The following is a 15841-nucleotide window of genomic DNA, read 5'->3' as shown; positions in this document are numbered from 1 at the left end:
TGGACATGGAGCTGGAATGTTTTTAATTAAGTTAGGAACTGTGCCTGTAAAATACTTATTTGTTCTCCGTTTTTGACCTGTTGCAAATCTTGTTCGTTAGTAGGCTACGCTAGTTAGCTGTGCAATCGGCAGTCGATCATGCAACTATGTTAAAACACGTTTTTCGATCTGGTTTTCTAATAAGGACCACACATGTTGTCCTATCATGGGTCATTACTTTGGTACTATTCTTACATGACACAGGTAATCAAAATATATCAGAATGACTATATAGCTAGCTACCCTTCCTTTATAGCTAGGTTTACTTACTCTATCTTGCCTTGCCTTAACTAGACTTGCGCAGACAGGAGGAGATAGGTGAGTTGACGCAGCCTGTGGTATTCTCCCTGCTGGTTCTGCTGTCAGTGATGCTGTACTTCATCGTATCTTTGATGGACCCGGGGTTTGTTCTCTCTGATAGTGTTAAGGTAAGATAACTGAGCAATATTATCTAACCCTATTACCTGATAAACTCAACTGTCTGTGGTGACCACAGTAAGATTGACAACTTGTCCTTCTAGTGTCCTCAGGCGGCAAGAGAAGAGTTGGAGGAGATGATACCTCAAAGCCCCGCTCCTCGGTTCCGCCGTTGTGGATACTGTCTTCTCCAGGTAGGCTACTGTATGCCATCCAGTATGTTCACAAAGCAATCTCATACCATGACGGCATATTGTCTTAAGCAACCGTTTATTCATTGTTTCTGTTTCAAGCAGCAGCCTATGAGAGCCAAGCACTGCCAGACTTGTAAACATTGTGTGCGCCGGTTTGACCATCACTGTCCTTGGATAGAGAATTGTGTCGGGGAGAGGAACCACCGCTGGTTCATTATCTATCTGGCTATGCAGCTGGTTGTTCTACTCTGGGCCCTTCAGATAGCTTGGTGAGTGTGGGTACTGCTGCTCTCTGCTGGATTCATCAAGCTAACAGGCTCTATTCCACATCCACAAACATCTTACGCAAAGCATTTGTTCTTAATTTTTTTTGTTTTCTTTTTGCCTAATGACATGTTCCAATATTATGCAGGTCAGGCATCTCCTCCACCGGTACTTGGAAGCTGTGGCTCACAGCGAATGGCTTCCTGCTGGCAGCGCTGGGCGTTGTAGGAGTATGTTCTGTCGTGGTGGTAGTGCTCATGGGCTGCCACTTGTATCTTGTCTCCATTAACTCCACCACTTGGGAGTTCATGTCTCGACACAGAATCTCCTACCTCAGGGGCTGCAGCGACGAGGAAAACCCTTTTGATCGGGGAATTGTGTGTAATCTGTGGGACTTCTTCTGCATCTGCCGGACAGTGGTCTGGGAGCAAGTGTACCATAGAGGGAACCACAATCATGTCTGACTCTACAAACACCAAACTGGTTTGGAACATTACTGAGTTTCAGTTGATCTCAAATTATCTGTAACAATATCATATTGATCATCAAATGTGGTGATATGTTGCACTGACTAGAAAGGTATTGAGATAAATTCAGGTGTGCATAATTTTATAACCAATTATTTTAATCACCTGATTTTCTTGGTTACATTTGTCTCTGTTATCTATGGTAAATGATGAAGCCATTGTTTGTTTATTGACACAATAAAATGATTTCAACTAAGCCGGACACAGATAAGTCATATTTATGTATTTATTGACATGAAGAGCACAATGGAACACTAATTTCCATTAATACACATTTATTTCACTCATACATTCCTGGTTGTGGTCATCCACATACATTCATACGGTAATGCATAATAATCAACAGTAACAATATTAAACTGTTGAATTGCAAAATAAACACCTCTGTCACAAGCCTTTTTACAATATATCTCTTATTATTGCATTAGTTTATAAGCTCAGTTCCACAGCCTTTGTTATATTGAAAGCATTTTATTCACATTTATGGCTATATCAAATGGCTTGTCATTTTGCTAATGACTAAATAGGCCTATGACTAATTGCACAAGTATGCCATGCACTGTTAATCACTTTTAAAGAAAACAGCTGATTGGCAGATTGATATGTTGAGTCCACAAATCTCGTTGAGGAAGTTATTGGACAAAGATATTAGTATAGACATTGTGTCTTCACATTTAACAACATTTAAAAAGGGCTTATATAACAGGAATAAAATAGCCTTTATTATTTGCTTGGTCAAGGCAGTGGGCGAAGCCTCTCACAGTGATGCATAGAAATGGCAGCGTGTACCTCAGAACAGTTGTCAGACAATAGCAAGATAAGCAAAGGCCACAAAGCATGCTCAGATCCTGTCCCCTGGATCCCAACAACGTTCTTTTAGTTTTTGTTTGTGGATGGCATCCATTTTCAAAATCTATTCAAAAAGAGCCCGGAAGTGTTAAGTGAATACCATAACACATTGGAACAGTCATGGAACCAGGCTGCCTGATTCAACTGACAGAATATAAAGGGTTACAATCCTGATAGTATTCTGTCTGTTTGGTTTCGGTGAAGATGGCTTTGGAAGACAGTTGAGTGGACAGTTCACGTCATCTGACATAAGTACACACACAGTGTCCTGCATTCAGTCGATACCAGTAAAGGTTGTGTGTACAGAACTCTATAGGTTGTGTGTACAGAACTTGAGGCCCTGCTGCCACCCTGATCTCTGACGTCTTCCTCAATACAGGGCAGAGAAGTCAAAGTCTGCGAAGGCCTGCTGCTGCTCAAAGGAGAGGCTGCAGGACACAGGAGGAGGGGGCGACAGGACCGGCTGGAGCTTTGTGAACTCCTTGTCAAAGTTGCTGACATCCATAGACTCCTTGATTGATGGCAGGAATGGTGGTTTCACTTTTTTAGCGAGCAGGGCATCCCAGTCTATCATCTGGTTGTGAAATAGATTTGTATTACATGGTTAGGTTATATAGAACAAGGTACACACATACTTCTACTTAGAAATAAGCATGGTACATTTAGCACAGACGGAAACCAAACTACCTTGAAGAATTTCTCTCCCTTGACCTCAGTTGCATCCGCTTCTCCGCCTCCGAGTCTTTTCACTGGGTTCTTTCTGAGCAGCTGCGCAGAGCAGGGACGCAGTTGATGTTAGATGCACAAAAATGACTAATGAGCAGAGAGTTGGGATGTGTGAGTTGGGAAGGTCAGCCCTATTACCTTCTGAATGATGGAGATTGCATCTGGTGAAAGGCAACTGGGATATTGTACATCATCATTAACAATGCTGTCAAAAACCTCCTCCTCGTCTTCACCTGGGAATGGAGACTGGCCAAAATCAGAAAAAGAGAGAGAGAGAGAGATGTCTATTCATTCAAAGTAGCATCACCAATCCATTGATGTCCTACATGAGACACTGAAGACACATAATCACAGACACAGGATAAATGGGTGTGTGTTACCTCTGACGCTGTTAGCAACTAATTACCTCTGCCCATCGTGTATTTTCGGTTGCATGTGTGTTTCTGTCTGTTAGTTAGTCTGTTTGTAAGCAGGATTATGCAAAAACTACCAGATCAAACGAGCATGGTGGAGGTCTGTGCTCTCTGAGCGCCATTTCTAGTTTCAAATAAGATTTAAAGCCTTATCTTTCTTTGTTTTCTTTTGGTATTCTAATAATGTGTTACTGCCATCAGAGTTTGTTGCATTGAAAACTAACCTCTCCAACAAGCATTTCAAAAATGAGGACGCCCATCCCCCACCAGTCCACTGCTCGTGTGTAGTTGTCATCAGTGAGGACCTCAGGAGCCAGGAACTCTGGTGTTCCACAGAATGTCGAGGTCCGATCGCCGTGCCCCATTCCTGTCACAGCCAACAGGAGAAACACAAACCAAGTTACTTCAAATAGTAGCACCATAAAAGCCTAGTTTTCCTAACATTACACATTCAGTTGAGTTAGTTATACCATAAACTATAATCTTACCCTCTTTACAAAGTCCAAAGTCTGTGATTTTGACAAATCCATCAGCGTCCATTAGCAAGTTGTCCAACTTCAAATCTCTGTTTGAGCACACATCATTGAAATCATTTGTAAAGTACTGTGCATTTATTTGAGACAATAGTGTCAATATAATCATTCTTACCTATAAACTATTTTATTCAGATGTAGAAACTCTAGGCCCAGTAAAACACAGGCTGAGTAGAACCTGTAACACAATGACAGGGGCAAATACAATTTATATTCAAAAAGTGTGTGTCTGTGTGTGTGTGTGTGTGTGTGTGTGTGTGCACATTTCTCACCTGGCCTGCACCTCAGAGAAGACATTGTTGTGGATATGAATCATAAGGTCGCCCCCTGGTGAGTACTCCATGACGAAGCACACATGTTCGCTGGTTTGGAAGCAGCCATGCAGGTTCACCAGGAAGGGGTGCCTCATCTCAAAGATCCTCCTCTCACTCATGAGACTGTGAAATGACTGTCCAAAATTAGCACTTATTGATCCTGTCCATTTCATTTGCCCATGTAGGCTATTTGCCATGAGGTTGCTCATGACTTACCTGTCCACTTCATCACGAGTCACAATGTCCCTTTTCTTCAAGGCTTTGATGGCATAAAGTTTTCCTGTTTTCTTAAACTCTGCTAGAAGCACCTGGAAAAAGTGAACATAGAACATTTAGGATAATTGAAAAAAATTATATATTTTTAAATAATGTATTGATATGTTGTTTGTACTGACAAAACATTCAACCTTTCCAAAGTGTCCTCTTCCAAGGACAGAGAGGCATTTGAAATCCTCCATCTTCATCCTTTTAAAGCAGACCAAATAGCATTAATGACTTTGCATTGCTATCAACCAACTTATAATTTTTTATCAGAAATAACAGAGCTGTGTATGTGTGTGTGTGTGTGTGTGTGTTCACAATACTTGGAATCAGATCCATCTCCTCTGCTCTCTAGTACGTTTTGTCCTATGGCGGACTGGTAAGAGAGAGATACAGTTTCAAAGATACAGCATCATCATCACCACCACTGAAGAACTAGACATCCAACATCGATTTTCCAATACACAACATTGTATTTTACCAAGAGTACCTAAGTTAATTTCAAATGATGCCATGGTCACCTGTTGTTCTGTCTGTATAGGCATAGGTGGTGTTTGTGCTGTGGAGACAGTGTTGTGGACAGTTTTGCCCTGGTCAATGCAAGACATTTTAGATGGTTTATCCTCACTTATATCGAGCCTGATCACTGGCACATCACTACAGACAAAGGGAAACAATGAAGAAGTCAGACTGATTCAAACATCAAATCATCCTGAAGAAACATTGTGCGAGTACCTTTCATCGAACAGAATATTATAAACAATACGGTACTTGTGTGAAACCCTTTCCTATGTGAACGCGGTGGTCCGTTGTGTGGCATACAGTAATTAGACCAACAGCAGTGTCCTGCGTTGTCTCACCCTGGCAGTGGAGGTGTTGAAGGGATGACCTTGTCTGTGGAAGGCGGGCCTTTGGCTCCAGGATCAGAGAATGGAGACACGGATGAGCTCAGTGTGGTAAAGGAACTGCACTGTGGCAGCACACTCATCATCAGATGACCCCACGTGGAAAAGTTAATGTTCATCTGGGCTGCTCGAAGTAAGTTCTTCCCTGGGAAAAGAATGACAAATGCAGTGTTCTATTCATTCAAGGACGTCTCATTGAGATGAAAATCTCTTTTGCAAGAGATACCTGGCCAACTCACAAACACAAAATGTGTCAGCAGAAACGTGAGCACTACTCTGAAATGGTCTGGGGCACACATAAAGGAGATACCTTTCTCTTTTGTGAAGATGCACCTCTGACGTCTTAGTTTGGGCTGACGCTCAATGATAGGATTGATAAACGTGATCTGCAAAACCACCAGGAATTTTTAATTAAAATTCCACATTCACAGTAGCTCGGCCATTTATGTAAAACACTAGATTGTTTGTACTTGTAATAAAGGACATGATAGTAAAACTATTTTGTTGAACATATGTCTGTACTCAGAGTGAAAGTGGACATCTTTACATCAGTGAACAGTCTGCCCTGGGGATCCAGGCATAAACACTGGGCATGGTGTTGGTTGTCCATGAACTCCTCTAGACGCAGGAACTTGACTGCACACATCCCCCTCCAATCTCGCCAGAAGACCCCTATCTCCAGCTCCCGAGACTGTGGGCAAAGACCAAGCTTTCAAGATAGTATAGTAAATTGCCAGTTTAGGAACCTTTAAATGTCTAGCAGAGTGTCTAGGACTGGAATGAGGAACTGATTAGCACTAATAAGATACTGTAAGGACAAGCAATTACAAGAATTCCAATGTGCCTGTAGCCATATTTACACATGGCTAATAAACTTTCTATTCTTATTTCTGAATCTTACAAATATTTCCTAAATTCCTTGTTTCCTCATTCCTTACCTTCCTTTTAAAATGCATTCAGGGCAAGGAGAAAGGATGTGCAGAATCGAGGAAAGGAATCAGAGTTTGTGCCTCTTATCTTATTTGACCGCTTATCTGTCTGCTCACAGATTAACAGCCATGAACAGGTATAGGGGAACCTCTACTGGTCACAGGTAGTACTGCAATAATACACCATTAGGACACAGTACAGCCTTGTATGTTGAGTACAATGACTTCCTTCTGTTTGGTAAAGTTACTGATTCATCTCTTCACTTCCTCATTCTATAAAAACGTCACTCACCCGCTCCAGTTGGATTTGGAAGGTCTGGTTCCAGGCCTGCTTGCCCAGAGGTTTCCAGTGGGTGCGGCCCACCACTCTGTTATCCAACCTCAGAACTGCACTGATCTCCACTGTAAGACACAAGCAGTATGAAAAGTATGGTTTTACAGGTATCTGACTTGGGGTTAGAATGCAACCAGCACTTTGATATAAACAAAGCGTAATGGGGGTTATAAAAGTCTTATACACGGTAATTATCAGAAATGCTTCAGACCATGGAACTTACTGGACAAGTTGGCTGTTCTCTCAGGTTGGTTGAAAGTACTTTGGATATTGCCATCCACAGAAGAGGATGTACTGGTTACTTGGTCCTGTCTGGTCAGAGATTTCAGTAAATCCTCACAATCACCAAGCCTGATTTGTAATATGCCTGTAGAATACCAAAAAAAGACAATTTTGCTGCAGATGCAGGAACAACGAAATAACCTCCTAAAAATGAAGGGTCATAGTAGCAATAGTACAGCATTGTCAGGGAATCTATAATCTTGAATGTATGATGTCTGTGTTTATATGTTTATACTTATTCTGTGTCTGAAAAAAAGTTTTTCTTATTTTTAGTTTATTTTGAGCTTTATAAATGCATTATTAGTATTAGCTATTAGCTATAAGTATTATGGTAATCATTATTATTACTATTTATTATAATAACAATAATATAATATGAATAGGGATACATATAATAATAATAATAATAATAATAATAATAATAATCTTATTGTGATTGTTGTTATTCATATTATCATTACTGTGCCATAATAGTATAGTTGTTTGTAAAAAGGTATCATATTGCATGAAATTCCTAGCTGGGACAAAGTGAATACCTGTCAGAGAGGCTGGCTTGATGAAGGATGTGGAGGCTGAGGTGGAGAGGGAGGAGCCTAGGCGGTTCTGCGTTTGACCTTCAGAAGGAGGCGGTCCCAAGGAGAGCTCCTCTTTAATGAGCGGCTCCTGGAGGGCTTCCCGTGAAATCTCCCTCAGGCGTCTCTCCAGGGACAGCCGCAGAAGGTCCAGCTTCTGAGAGGACTCCTGCACACGTGACTGGGCCTGGTGAAAGGACATTTTCATGCTGATATACAGTACAATTCATCAACTGATGCAGTATTTCTATTGGTATTTGTATGTACATAAAGTATGCTTCATCTCATACTGCAGACAATGCTCTACTGTGATTTACTAAACAAATTAAATTAAAATTAATTGTGGTTACAATTATGCAGATTGGTAAAGACAGGGTCTGGATATAGCATTTCACCTCAGCCAGGGCCAGTTGGTCCTGTGATGAAAGTCCCTCTAGCTGTTTCACCAAATCCCTGGCCAGCTCCACCACATCTGTCTCTCTCTGGACATAGTGCTGTAACTCTGCCACACGCATGTCCAGGGGACGGATAGCCATTGGGGAGTGTCCTGGAGGGTCCGTCAGAAAACAGACTAATCACACAACTGCATACAATCACACAGTACCCGATACAAGCATAATTTACGGCATAATTATTTTCAAGATTAAGTTCTGAGTCAGCATATTTGGTTGTGCAGAAGAAAACATATTCCCAAATGGCCGGCATACAGGTCAGTTATGATCATCTTCAATTTTCTAGAGTGCTTTTCAATGTCATACCAGTGTAAGAGGAAAACAAAACAAAGGCTGACTGGTGCTCCATGATAAAACTACACAGAATTAATTTAGCAGTTCAAAGATGTTTTTTCAGTACAGTATTCTACAACTCAGCTGTACCATAAAGCTCTAACCTCCATGATTGGAGCTGTCATGGTAGCTGCTGCCATCAACAACACCAGTCTGGGTGACTTTGATAATCTGCATTCGGATCAGCTCTATCTTGGAGCGGCTCTCCTGCAGCATCTGCTGAGCTGTGGACAGCATCTCCTGATCCTAGATACACGTCACAAAGACAACAAGCTCCACAATAACACTGAGGTAGGCTAATGATACACAGTAGGGACCAATAAGGAGGGAAATACAGCCGCAAGGGTACATTTGAACAAAACGTCACCCTGTTATGTAAAAATCCCCAAAATAGATTACAATGCATGTCTCAGCCCTGTTTATCTCCACACTGATGACGCTAATAAGCCTACAAGTGCCAAAAGGTGTAGACTAATAATACTGTACATCTAAACCAGGTGAATATAAGTATGACTGTGCACTTCACTAACCTCGGAGTGCTCCTCTTTCTCCTTGCTGAATAAGGGCTAATTTGTCATCCTCTCAACCACAGGAGGGCTTCTCGCGTTGCGCCTCTCCACCTTCACTATCCTTGAAACACAACAAGTCCTCTGCTGTTGTTGTTGGACAGTGTCAGGGCTCCTCTTTATGGCACTTTACATCTTGTTAATCTGGTCACACAACCTCTCCTGTTTGTTTTTGCCTCTCTGCTGTCGGCTCTGCAGTATCCCTTTTCCCCAGCCCAGCATCCTGATCTCTCTTTTACTAAATTTCTCTCTCCTCCTACTGCTGTTCTGTTTATGCTTTCTGCAGGGGTGGCAGAGATCCCTCTGTGCCAACACTGCTGCTAGTCTGTGAGTGCTGATATCCCCCTCTAGGCACAGCATTGGCCAGTGCAGAACCACATGTTCTTCTGCTGTCACCAACCAAAGACAAGCATAGAGCCGCTCTCCTCGGGACAGGCAGAGAACCCAGTTAAAGAGCTTTGCTTAGCCTGTTCCAGCATGGGGGAGAGCCTGGGACATAAATCAAAATATCTAGGTAGTCAACTGCAGTCCCGAATGTGGAGAGAAAATGCAGTAACTAGATGTATTATAGAAGCCAGTTAGGCCTAGCCTACACTAGTAGCCTACACTATAATTTCACTATTAGCCTACCTACGTTTAATTGATAACATGATGCGACACTTTTAATAAACCTGGAGCTTTTTTTGCTAGCATTCATAGGTAGGCTAGGCTATGTGATTCATTATTAGCCTAAATTTGGGATTGGCACTGCACTGGTTGACAGACGTCAATAAACAAAGTAGGCCTTGGCAGGGCAGATACACGGGCTTCAGCAAAGTCTATTTCTATAATATAATTCAATAGACTTATGTCTATTTTATTTTTTAAATCGGATGATGGACATGTTAAGTCATCAATGCGTAGGCTACGCTATCTTGTAAATTAAGCATCGACCATTACGTTCACAACACCATTGGATCAGCATAGATCTGCATAGACATCGATCAAATTATGTCTGTAATAGAGAGAGCCTCCACGGCGCGGTCCACCTAGCCGTCGATGAATTGGTAAAATAACGTTTTGTTGTTGTTATAGAGATTGTTTCAATAAAATCCCGCCTAGTGCGACCTCGCCTATCAGAAGGCAACACTGCGAATGGGCCTGAAGGCTGGTGTCGAGGAGGCGGAGTCGGAGTCCAGCTCGGTCTATTTGGCGAGGCGCGTTCGTAATGAAAGGGAGCGCGTGAGTGGGCTGGAGCTTCGTGAGTGTGCCTTTGACTTCCTCGCTGATATTGTGTGGAGGAGAGCTGCACACGTTGTTTCTGCACGCTTAAATCTTCGGTTAAATTGCGATTCTCCTGTCCCAGGAGAACACAGATACAAACCAATTATTCTTTCTAAAGTTTGCTACATACAGCTTACGAAAATATGTCAGCCTCGGCGGCTAAAGCGAGTAAAAAGGAGCTGAACTCCAACCACGACGGAGCGGATGAAACCTCCGGTAAGGGATGGCGGCCTCCTGTTCACCGCCATTTTCACTTTCTTTAATAGTTCCATTGAATTTGAGCACTTTTAATCCGAAAAGTTTACCTTGTGCACTATTTCGACGGGTGTGATTGCACGTGCGTCTGTGGGGTTTGGGATTCGGCCGGAGGTGTTTTGAATGATTATCGCGGCTGTAGCTCCGCTTGTGTTGTAGCTAACTAGCTAGCATCATTCAGAGCGCTGGTGGTGTGAGGCCATGTTTGCTACTGGCTAGCACAAAACAATTATTGGCTAGCTAAGTAGTAGCTAGCTAGCTAAGTTACCGCATGCTTAATTTGTTATTTGGAGAGAATCTGATAACGTTAGTTGGCTGGCTAGTTGAAGTTTAACTTAACTTTGTGCGATTCGTGGTTTTGCGTAGCTGCCTAGTAAGTAGCAAATGGGAACATGGTGGCTTGCTTACGACTGTTTCTGCGTGGATGAAACTACCGCGTAGCTGCTAACGTTGGCTAGCTCTCGTTAGCCAGGTGTTGAAAGCCATGCAGGCGAGCTAGCCTATTTGGTATTGTGCATCTCCGCCATGATGAAGCAATTTATAAAATAATTGACTATATATTACTATGTGAGAACGCGGACAGTTGTGTTAAAGTTAAGTCTACCATTTTGAAATGTGTACATGGACATATAACGTAGACAGAATTTTGGCGACCTGTAGATCTGGATGTTGCTAGCTGGTTAGCTATGCATGTACCCTCTGTAGCCGGCTAACGCTAGCTTGGCATTTATCGTGGTGGAGGAGATAGTGCTCTGAATAAGTGTGCGGACTCTCACATTTGAACCACGCGGCCTTCGACGGGCGATAGCCAGCAGGAAACTCCGTTTGGGGGTTAGAGTAGCCCATTGCTTGGAAATGTTTTATTAAACCTATGCTGGTCATCGACTCGTTAAGAGGATAGGCGTGTGTTAGCTAGTCATTTTCATTGTCTCATATCGATGCAAACGCCTACTAATCGGAAATGGATGCATTTATTGTTTTAACAGAAAAAGAACAACAGGAAGCTATTGAACACATTGACGAAGTTCAAAACGAAATCGACAGGTACAATTACCTAAAATTGCAATTTAAATTGATTTGAACATTTTACCTAATTTTGTGCTTGAACAAGCTATAACCACTTGTGTTGTAGAATGTCTTAAATGTTGAATTTTAAAGATTAGTATGTAGATTTGTGCTGGTGTTTATCAAACTGACATATTAACAATACTGATTTTTTTCTAGACTGAACGAGCAAGCGAGTGAGGAGATACTAAAAGTAGAACAGAAGTACAACAAACTCCGTCAGCCATTCTTTCAGAAGAGGTCAGAACTGATCGCCAAAATACCCAACTTCTGGGTCACTACTTTCGTCAACCATCCACAAGGTGAGGGTTAGCATGAATCATTTTGTATACTTGAAGGATGGCTCTGGGGCCTGACATGATCATTGGTTCTGACTTTTTTTAAAACAATTTCTCCCTACAGTTTCTGCCCTTCTAGGGGAGGAAGATGAAGAGGCACTCCACTATCTGACCAGAGTGGAGGTGACAGAGTTCGAAGATATCAAGTCGGGCTACAGAATAGATTTTGTAAGTTCAAGAAGAACACTGTTCCCATTCTCTCTTCATAGCACCTGTAATTTCTAACAGCCCTCCCTTTCTTGTCTTAATGTTTTTGTTTTGTTCTTGTTCTAGTACTTCGACGAGAACCCATACTTTGAAAACAAAGTCCTCTCCAAAGAGTTCCATCTGAATGAGAGTGGAGACCCATCTTCAAAGTCAACAGAAATCAAATGGAAATCAGGAAAGGTATTTCATGCTTGTTTTTATATTTCAAATGCTACTTTCATTAGGCTGATCTTTCTATTGGTCAAGGGCAATATCGATAAACAAGCAATCTCTTCATGCACAAACCTGTTTGAGAGCCATTACAGGAAATACAATGAATCATTTCATACAGATCTTATGATATTGATATTGACATGTTTTTGTAAACTGGTGTGTCATGTTTCTTTTCCTGAAGGACCTGACAAAGCGCACCAGCCAGACGCAGAACAAAGCCGGCAGGAAGAGGCAACATGAAGAGCCAGAAAGCTTCTTCACCTGGTTCACTGATCACTCCGACGCTGGGGCAGATGAGCTTGGAGAGGTCATCAAGGACGACATCTGGCCCAACCCACTGCAGTACTACCTGGTCAGCAGCCTTCACTCCTGCCAATCAGTAACAATATGAGTAGTGAAATGTCAAATTCTAGTAAAACTAATCCTGGCAGTTGTCACGAATGAATTCATAAAATAAGTTTAATATATACTGTTTGATGGAGACCGATGCGATTTAAAACATTGATACAGTAGGTTGAAACACGTCGGATGCATTGTACCATTATGCTTTATAGTTTCGCTGGTTTTTGACGTTAATTCCTAAGCACAAACACAATGTATATGAAATGTAACGTTTACATGAAACTAAATCGATTGACTGGGCAGGTGCCAGACATGGATGATGAGGAGGGTGAAGGTGAAGATGATGATGATGAAGATGAGGAAGGTCTTGAGGACATTGATGAAGAGGGCGATGAAGATGAAGGGGAGGATGATGAGGAGGACGATGGAGATGATGGCGAGGTATGGCTGCAGTAGTTAAATGTCTTCATTTCTATTGGACATGGGTAGCATTGCACAAATCTGTTTACACCATTACTGACATTATTCCTCTCTTTTAGGACGACGATGGAGAAGATGACTAAACCAGAAAATAAAATTTATCTCCAACACGTTTCGTAACTTACCCTTTTCGGTTCTTCGCCCATATTTGGGGGCAAAATTATTTTTTTATTTGTGTGCTTCATCTCATTCTGAAGCCCTCTCTCCTGTCCGTGCCATGTTAAGTTCCTTTGGCTTCTCTAAAACAAAGGGCAGAATCTTGCCTTGAATTTTACTTCTCAAAAAAATAAAAACCTACTAAAATAGAATCAGCACGCAATCCTGAGTAGCGTTTTAGGGATAGCAGTTTATACATATAATTTTCTGGCTGTTGAAGGTTGTGCGATACATCAACTAAAGCCATGGTGCGGTGACCTAGTGCTAGCAGACCTTTCAAATTATTATTTTTTAAATAATTTTGTTCAGTTAGGGAGTAGATCCCTCTGAAATAATGTTATTCCCCCCTCCCCTATGTGGTTAATATGATCAGAAAGTACCAGCTCATTCCTATCACCTCTTTAATGTTTGGGGTCAAAGCAAGGGTAGGGTAAGGGATATCTTGGGGTGTTGGGGAGGGTGGTCTTTTGAGGCCATTTCTATGGGGCTTGTTTTGATTTTCATTGTATTGTTTTACAGATATCCATGAGGTGTGAAATGACATTTTTAATAAAGACAACAAAAACAAAACAAAAAAAACACTTGTACATTTTGGCCCCCACCACTTCAAATGGAAAATGACATGGAATTTACAGCTTGCCACTTTATTCTTTTCAGCTGGGAAAATGATTTTAAATGCGGTATACAAATTGCTTTGTTAAAATAAAAGTTGTGTACACTTGTGTTATTCCTCAAACCAATAAGTCAATTTAAAAATGCATGACGTTGGTCTCCTTCAGAAACGATGGTTGTCATTTGTTTTAATGTATGCAATATTTACTATTCAGAATTTAATTGAGTTTAATATGTATTTGACAATCTCTTTGCATAGATAGGTTCATATCAGGTTCTATATGATTTGGGAGTAACAAGAAGTGTGGATGCAAAGTCTTCCCTCAACAAACGATGAGTGATCAAAGCAAGGAATGTCTGCTCCGATTTTTCGAACTCTTCCTCTGTCACAGTCTGTGGCCAGTCATTGGGTTGGAAAGCCCAACCTGTAAAGAGTGGAAAAGCATTTCCTAGACATGTAGCTGTAGTTGCATCTATATATTTGAAGTAAATAATGTAATATACCCACCGAGGTGTGTGTTGCATCGTGGACAAGTGGATATTGCCCAAGAGTATCCAGGATACCAGGAAAAGTGCTTATCTGCCGGCCAGTGCTTGACAACGTCAGCTCTTGTGAAAGTCATAACTTCAAACTGATATCCTTGAGGGTTTTCGAACAGCTGGACGGGGACTTTCTTGTCCCCAAGCACTGTATCATTTCGATGAGAAAGGGCTAGTCGACTCGGGATGAATTTTGCGTCTCTTTCGAATGCCAACTCATGTCCACATGTCCTACAGAGAAGCAAGACACCGACGCCTTCAGAAATGCAACCTTCTGCGAGCTTTGTAAAAAGTAGCAAAGCGAACGACAGACACGTGAAAAGTGTGTGCTGTCTGTGAAGAAGCTCTGATCGAGAGCGCACTCTACCCGTCATTATTACTATGTGCGCCATTGTGTGCACGTCGCGATCGTGGCAAATCGCATAGAGAGAAAAAACGTCAAAACTACGGACTCGAATGGACACGACAACGATTGAAAATATCAAAAAACTATTGCACCATCTACAGGACATCATGTATTATTGAAGAACTTCCTGTTGTCACGTTGTTACTGGCAACGTAAACTAGAACGCTGGTCCATCGAATGTTATCCAATCACAGAGGGCTATCTTCAAAATCAGTTATGAACGAGCCAATCCGATGTGACCTTTCAAAACTCTTGTTTATTATTTCTCTGTGAAATCGCAGTTGTACACATACGACGCAGTCTTTCAGTGGCGGAAAAGAAGAGGAAACATTAACTTCAGATATACTTTGATGTAAATTGCCTAGCGAGCAGGTTGGCTACGCTGGTTAGCTAGCTGCCTCAAACATAGCTAGCTAGCAGTGTGAGCTAGTTAGCTAGCAAAGCCAGATAACAAAATCTTGGCAGAAGATTGCCGTGTGAGTGTGCTCACTTCAAATCAGCCCTGGGTTAAAGAATGAAAACACGAGATTTATCGCCGCCTTTGCATGTTCACGTGCCAGTGACCACTCCTGTGCATGTTCACCTGAGGAGAAGTGAGAAGAGTGCCTCTGCTAAGCCCTGTCAGGTGTGTGCATAATGACTTAAATGTTGAATGCCACTCAAGCTCTAGGTTACTGATAGCTGTGTGAGCGCATTAACATCATTGTTGTGTTTGGCTGACGATGCGCAGATCACGTCATGGCGTATTACAATAATGGCCATCAAAAGTTTTTACTCTGACTTTATTATTGCTCGCTATACTCTAAATTGACTGTATGGTGCCTCGTCATTTTTAATATTACAAATCAAATGCTATGCTGCTCCTTCAGACAAAGACTAGAGATGTGCAGATCAAGGGGGATGTGGTGAGCCTGCGCACCACTGCCAAGACAAAGACCCGTGCCCCCTGGATACCCCCAGGAATAACATCTACTCGGGAAAGTGGATACAAGTGGGAGGTATTGACATTCCATTCTTTACTCTCAGATATAGATCTAGATCGAGATATATTGAC

The 15841-nt window shown here is 41.9% G+C and overlaps 3 protein-coding genes across 5 annotated transcripts; 2 read left to right on the top strand and 1 right to left on the bottom strand.

The window, feature by feature from the left end:
- The first annotated feature begins 12 nt into the window (after positions 1-12).
- Positions 13-1618, top strand: zdhhc12a (zDHHC palmitoyltransferase 12a). 3 transcript variants are annotated; one of them, XM_084457011.1, is made up of 5 exons: positions 13-243; positions 334-467; positions 561-650; positions 753-919; positions 1063-1618. In XM_084457011.1, exons 1-5 carry the CDS (start codon positions 147-149, stop codon positions 1376-1378), a joined length of 804 nt encoding a protein of 267 aa, XP_084313137.1. In that variant the 5' UTR covers positions 13-146; the 3' UTR covers positions 1379-1618. The 3 variants fall into 3 exon arrangements, with proteins under 3 accessions (XP_084313137.1, XP_084313136.1, XP_084313135.1); XM_084457010.1 differs by having other exon boundaries at positions 750-919; XM_084457009.1 differs by having other exon boundaries at positions 561-919.
- A 1042-nt stretch (positions 1619-2660) lies between these two features.
- Positions 2661-8581, bottom strand: LOC311324919 (serine/threonine-protein kinase N2-like; the record flags this gene model as incomplete). Its single annotated transcript, XM_084457516.1, is given in 17 exon segments — positions 2661-2864; positions 2978-3058; positions 3155-3262; positions 3654-3796; positions 3918-3994; positions 4078-4140; positions 4235-4399; positions 4493-4584; positions 4684-4740; positions 4743-4781; positions 5427-5587; positions 5753-5828; positions 5990-6133; positions 6664-6773; positions 7524-7746; positions 7955-8106; positions 8449-8581. Coding segments are annotated over 17 exon segments (2028 nt in total).
- Positions 8582-10118: 1537 nt separating this feature from the next.
- On the top strand, positions 10119-14109 carry seta (SET nuclear proto-oncogene a). Its single transcript, XM_084456993.1, has 8 exons — positions 10119-10389; positions 11415-11472; positions 11653-11795; positions 11896-11999; positions 12105-12218; positions 12433-12603; positions 12897-13034; positions 13133-14109. The coding sequence occupies exons 1-8, from the start codon at positions 10317-10319 to the stop codon at positions 13154-13156; spliced, it is 825 nt and encodes a 274-aa protein (XP_084313119.1). The 5' UTR covers positions 10119-10316; the 3' UTR covers positions 13157-14109.
- The last annotated feature ends 1732 nt before the right edge of the window (positions 14110-15841 follow it).

Source organism: Borostomias antarcticus, assembly GCF_949987555.1.
Source record: "Borostomias antarcticus genome assembly, chromosome: 23".
In the NCBI taxonomy this organism is placed as follows: domain Eukaryota; kingdom Metazoa; phylum Chordata; class Actinopteri; order Stomiiformes; family Stomiidae; genus Borostomias; species Borostomias antarcticus.
The sequence above is the reverse complement of the archived record's forward strand: the minus strand, read 5'-3'. Positions and strand labels throughout refer to the sequence as shown.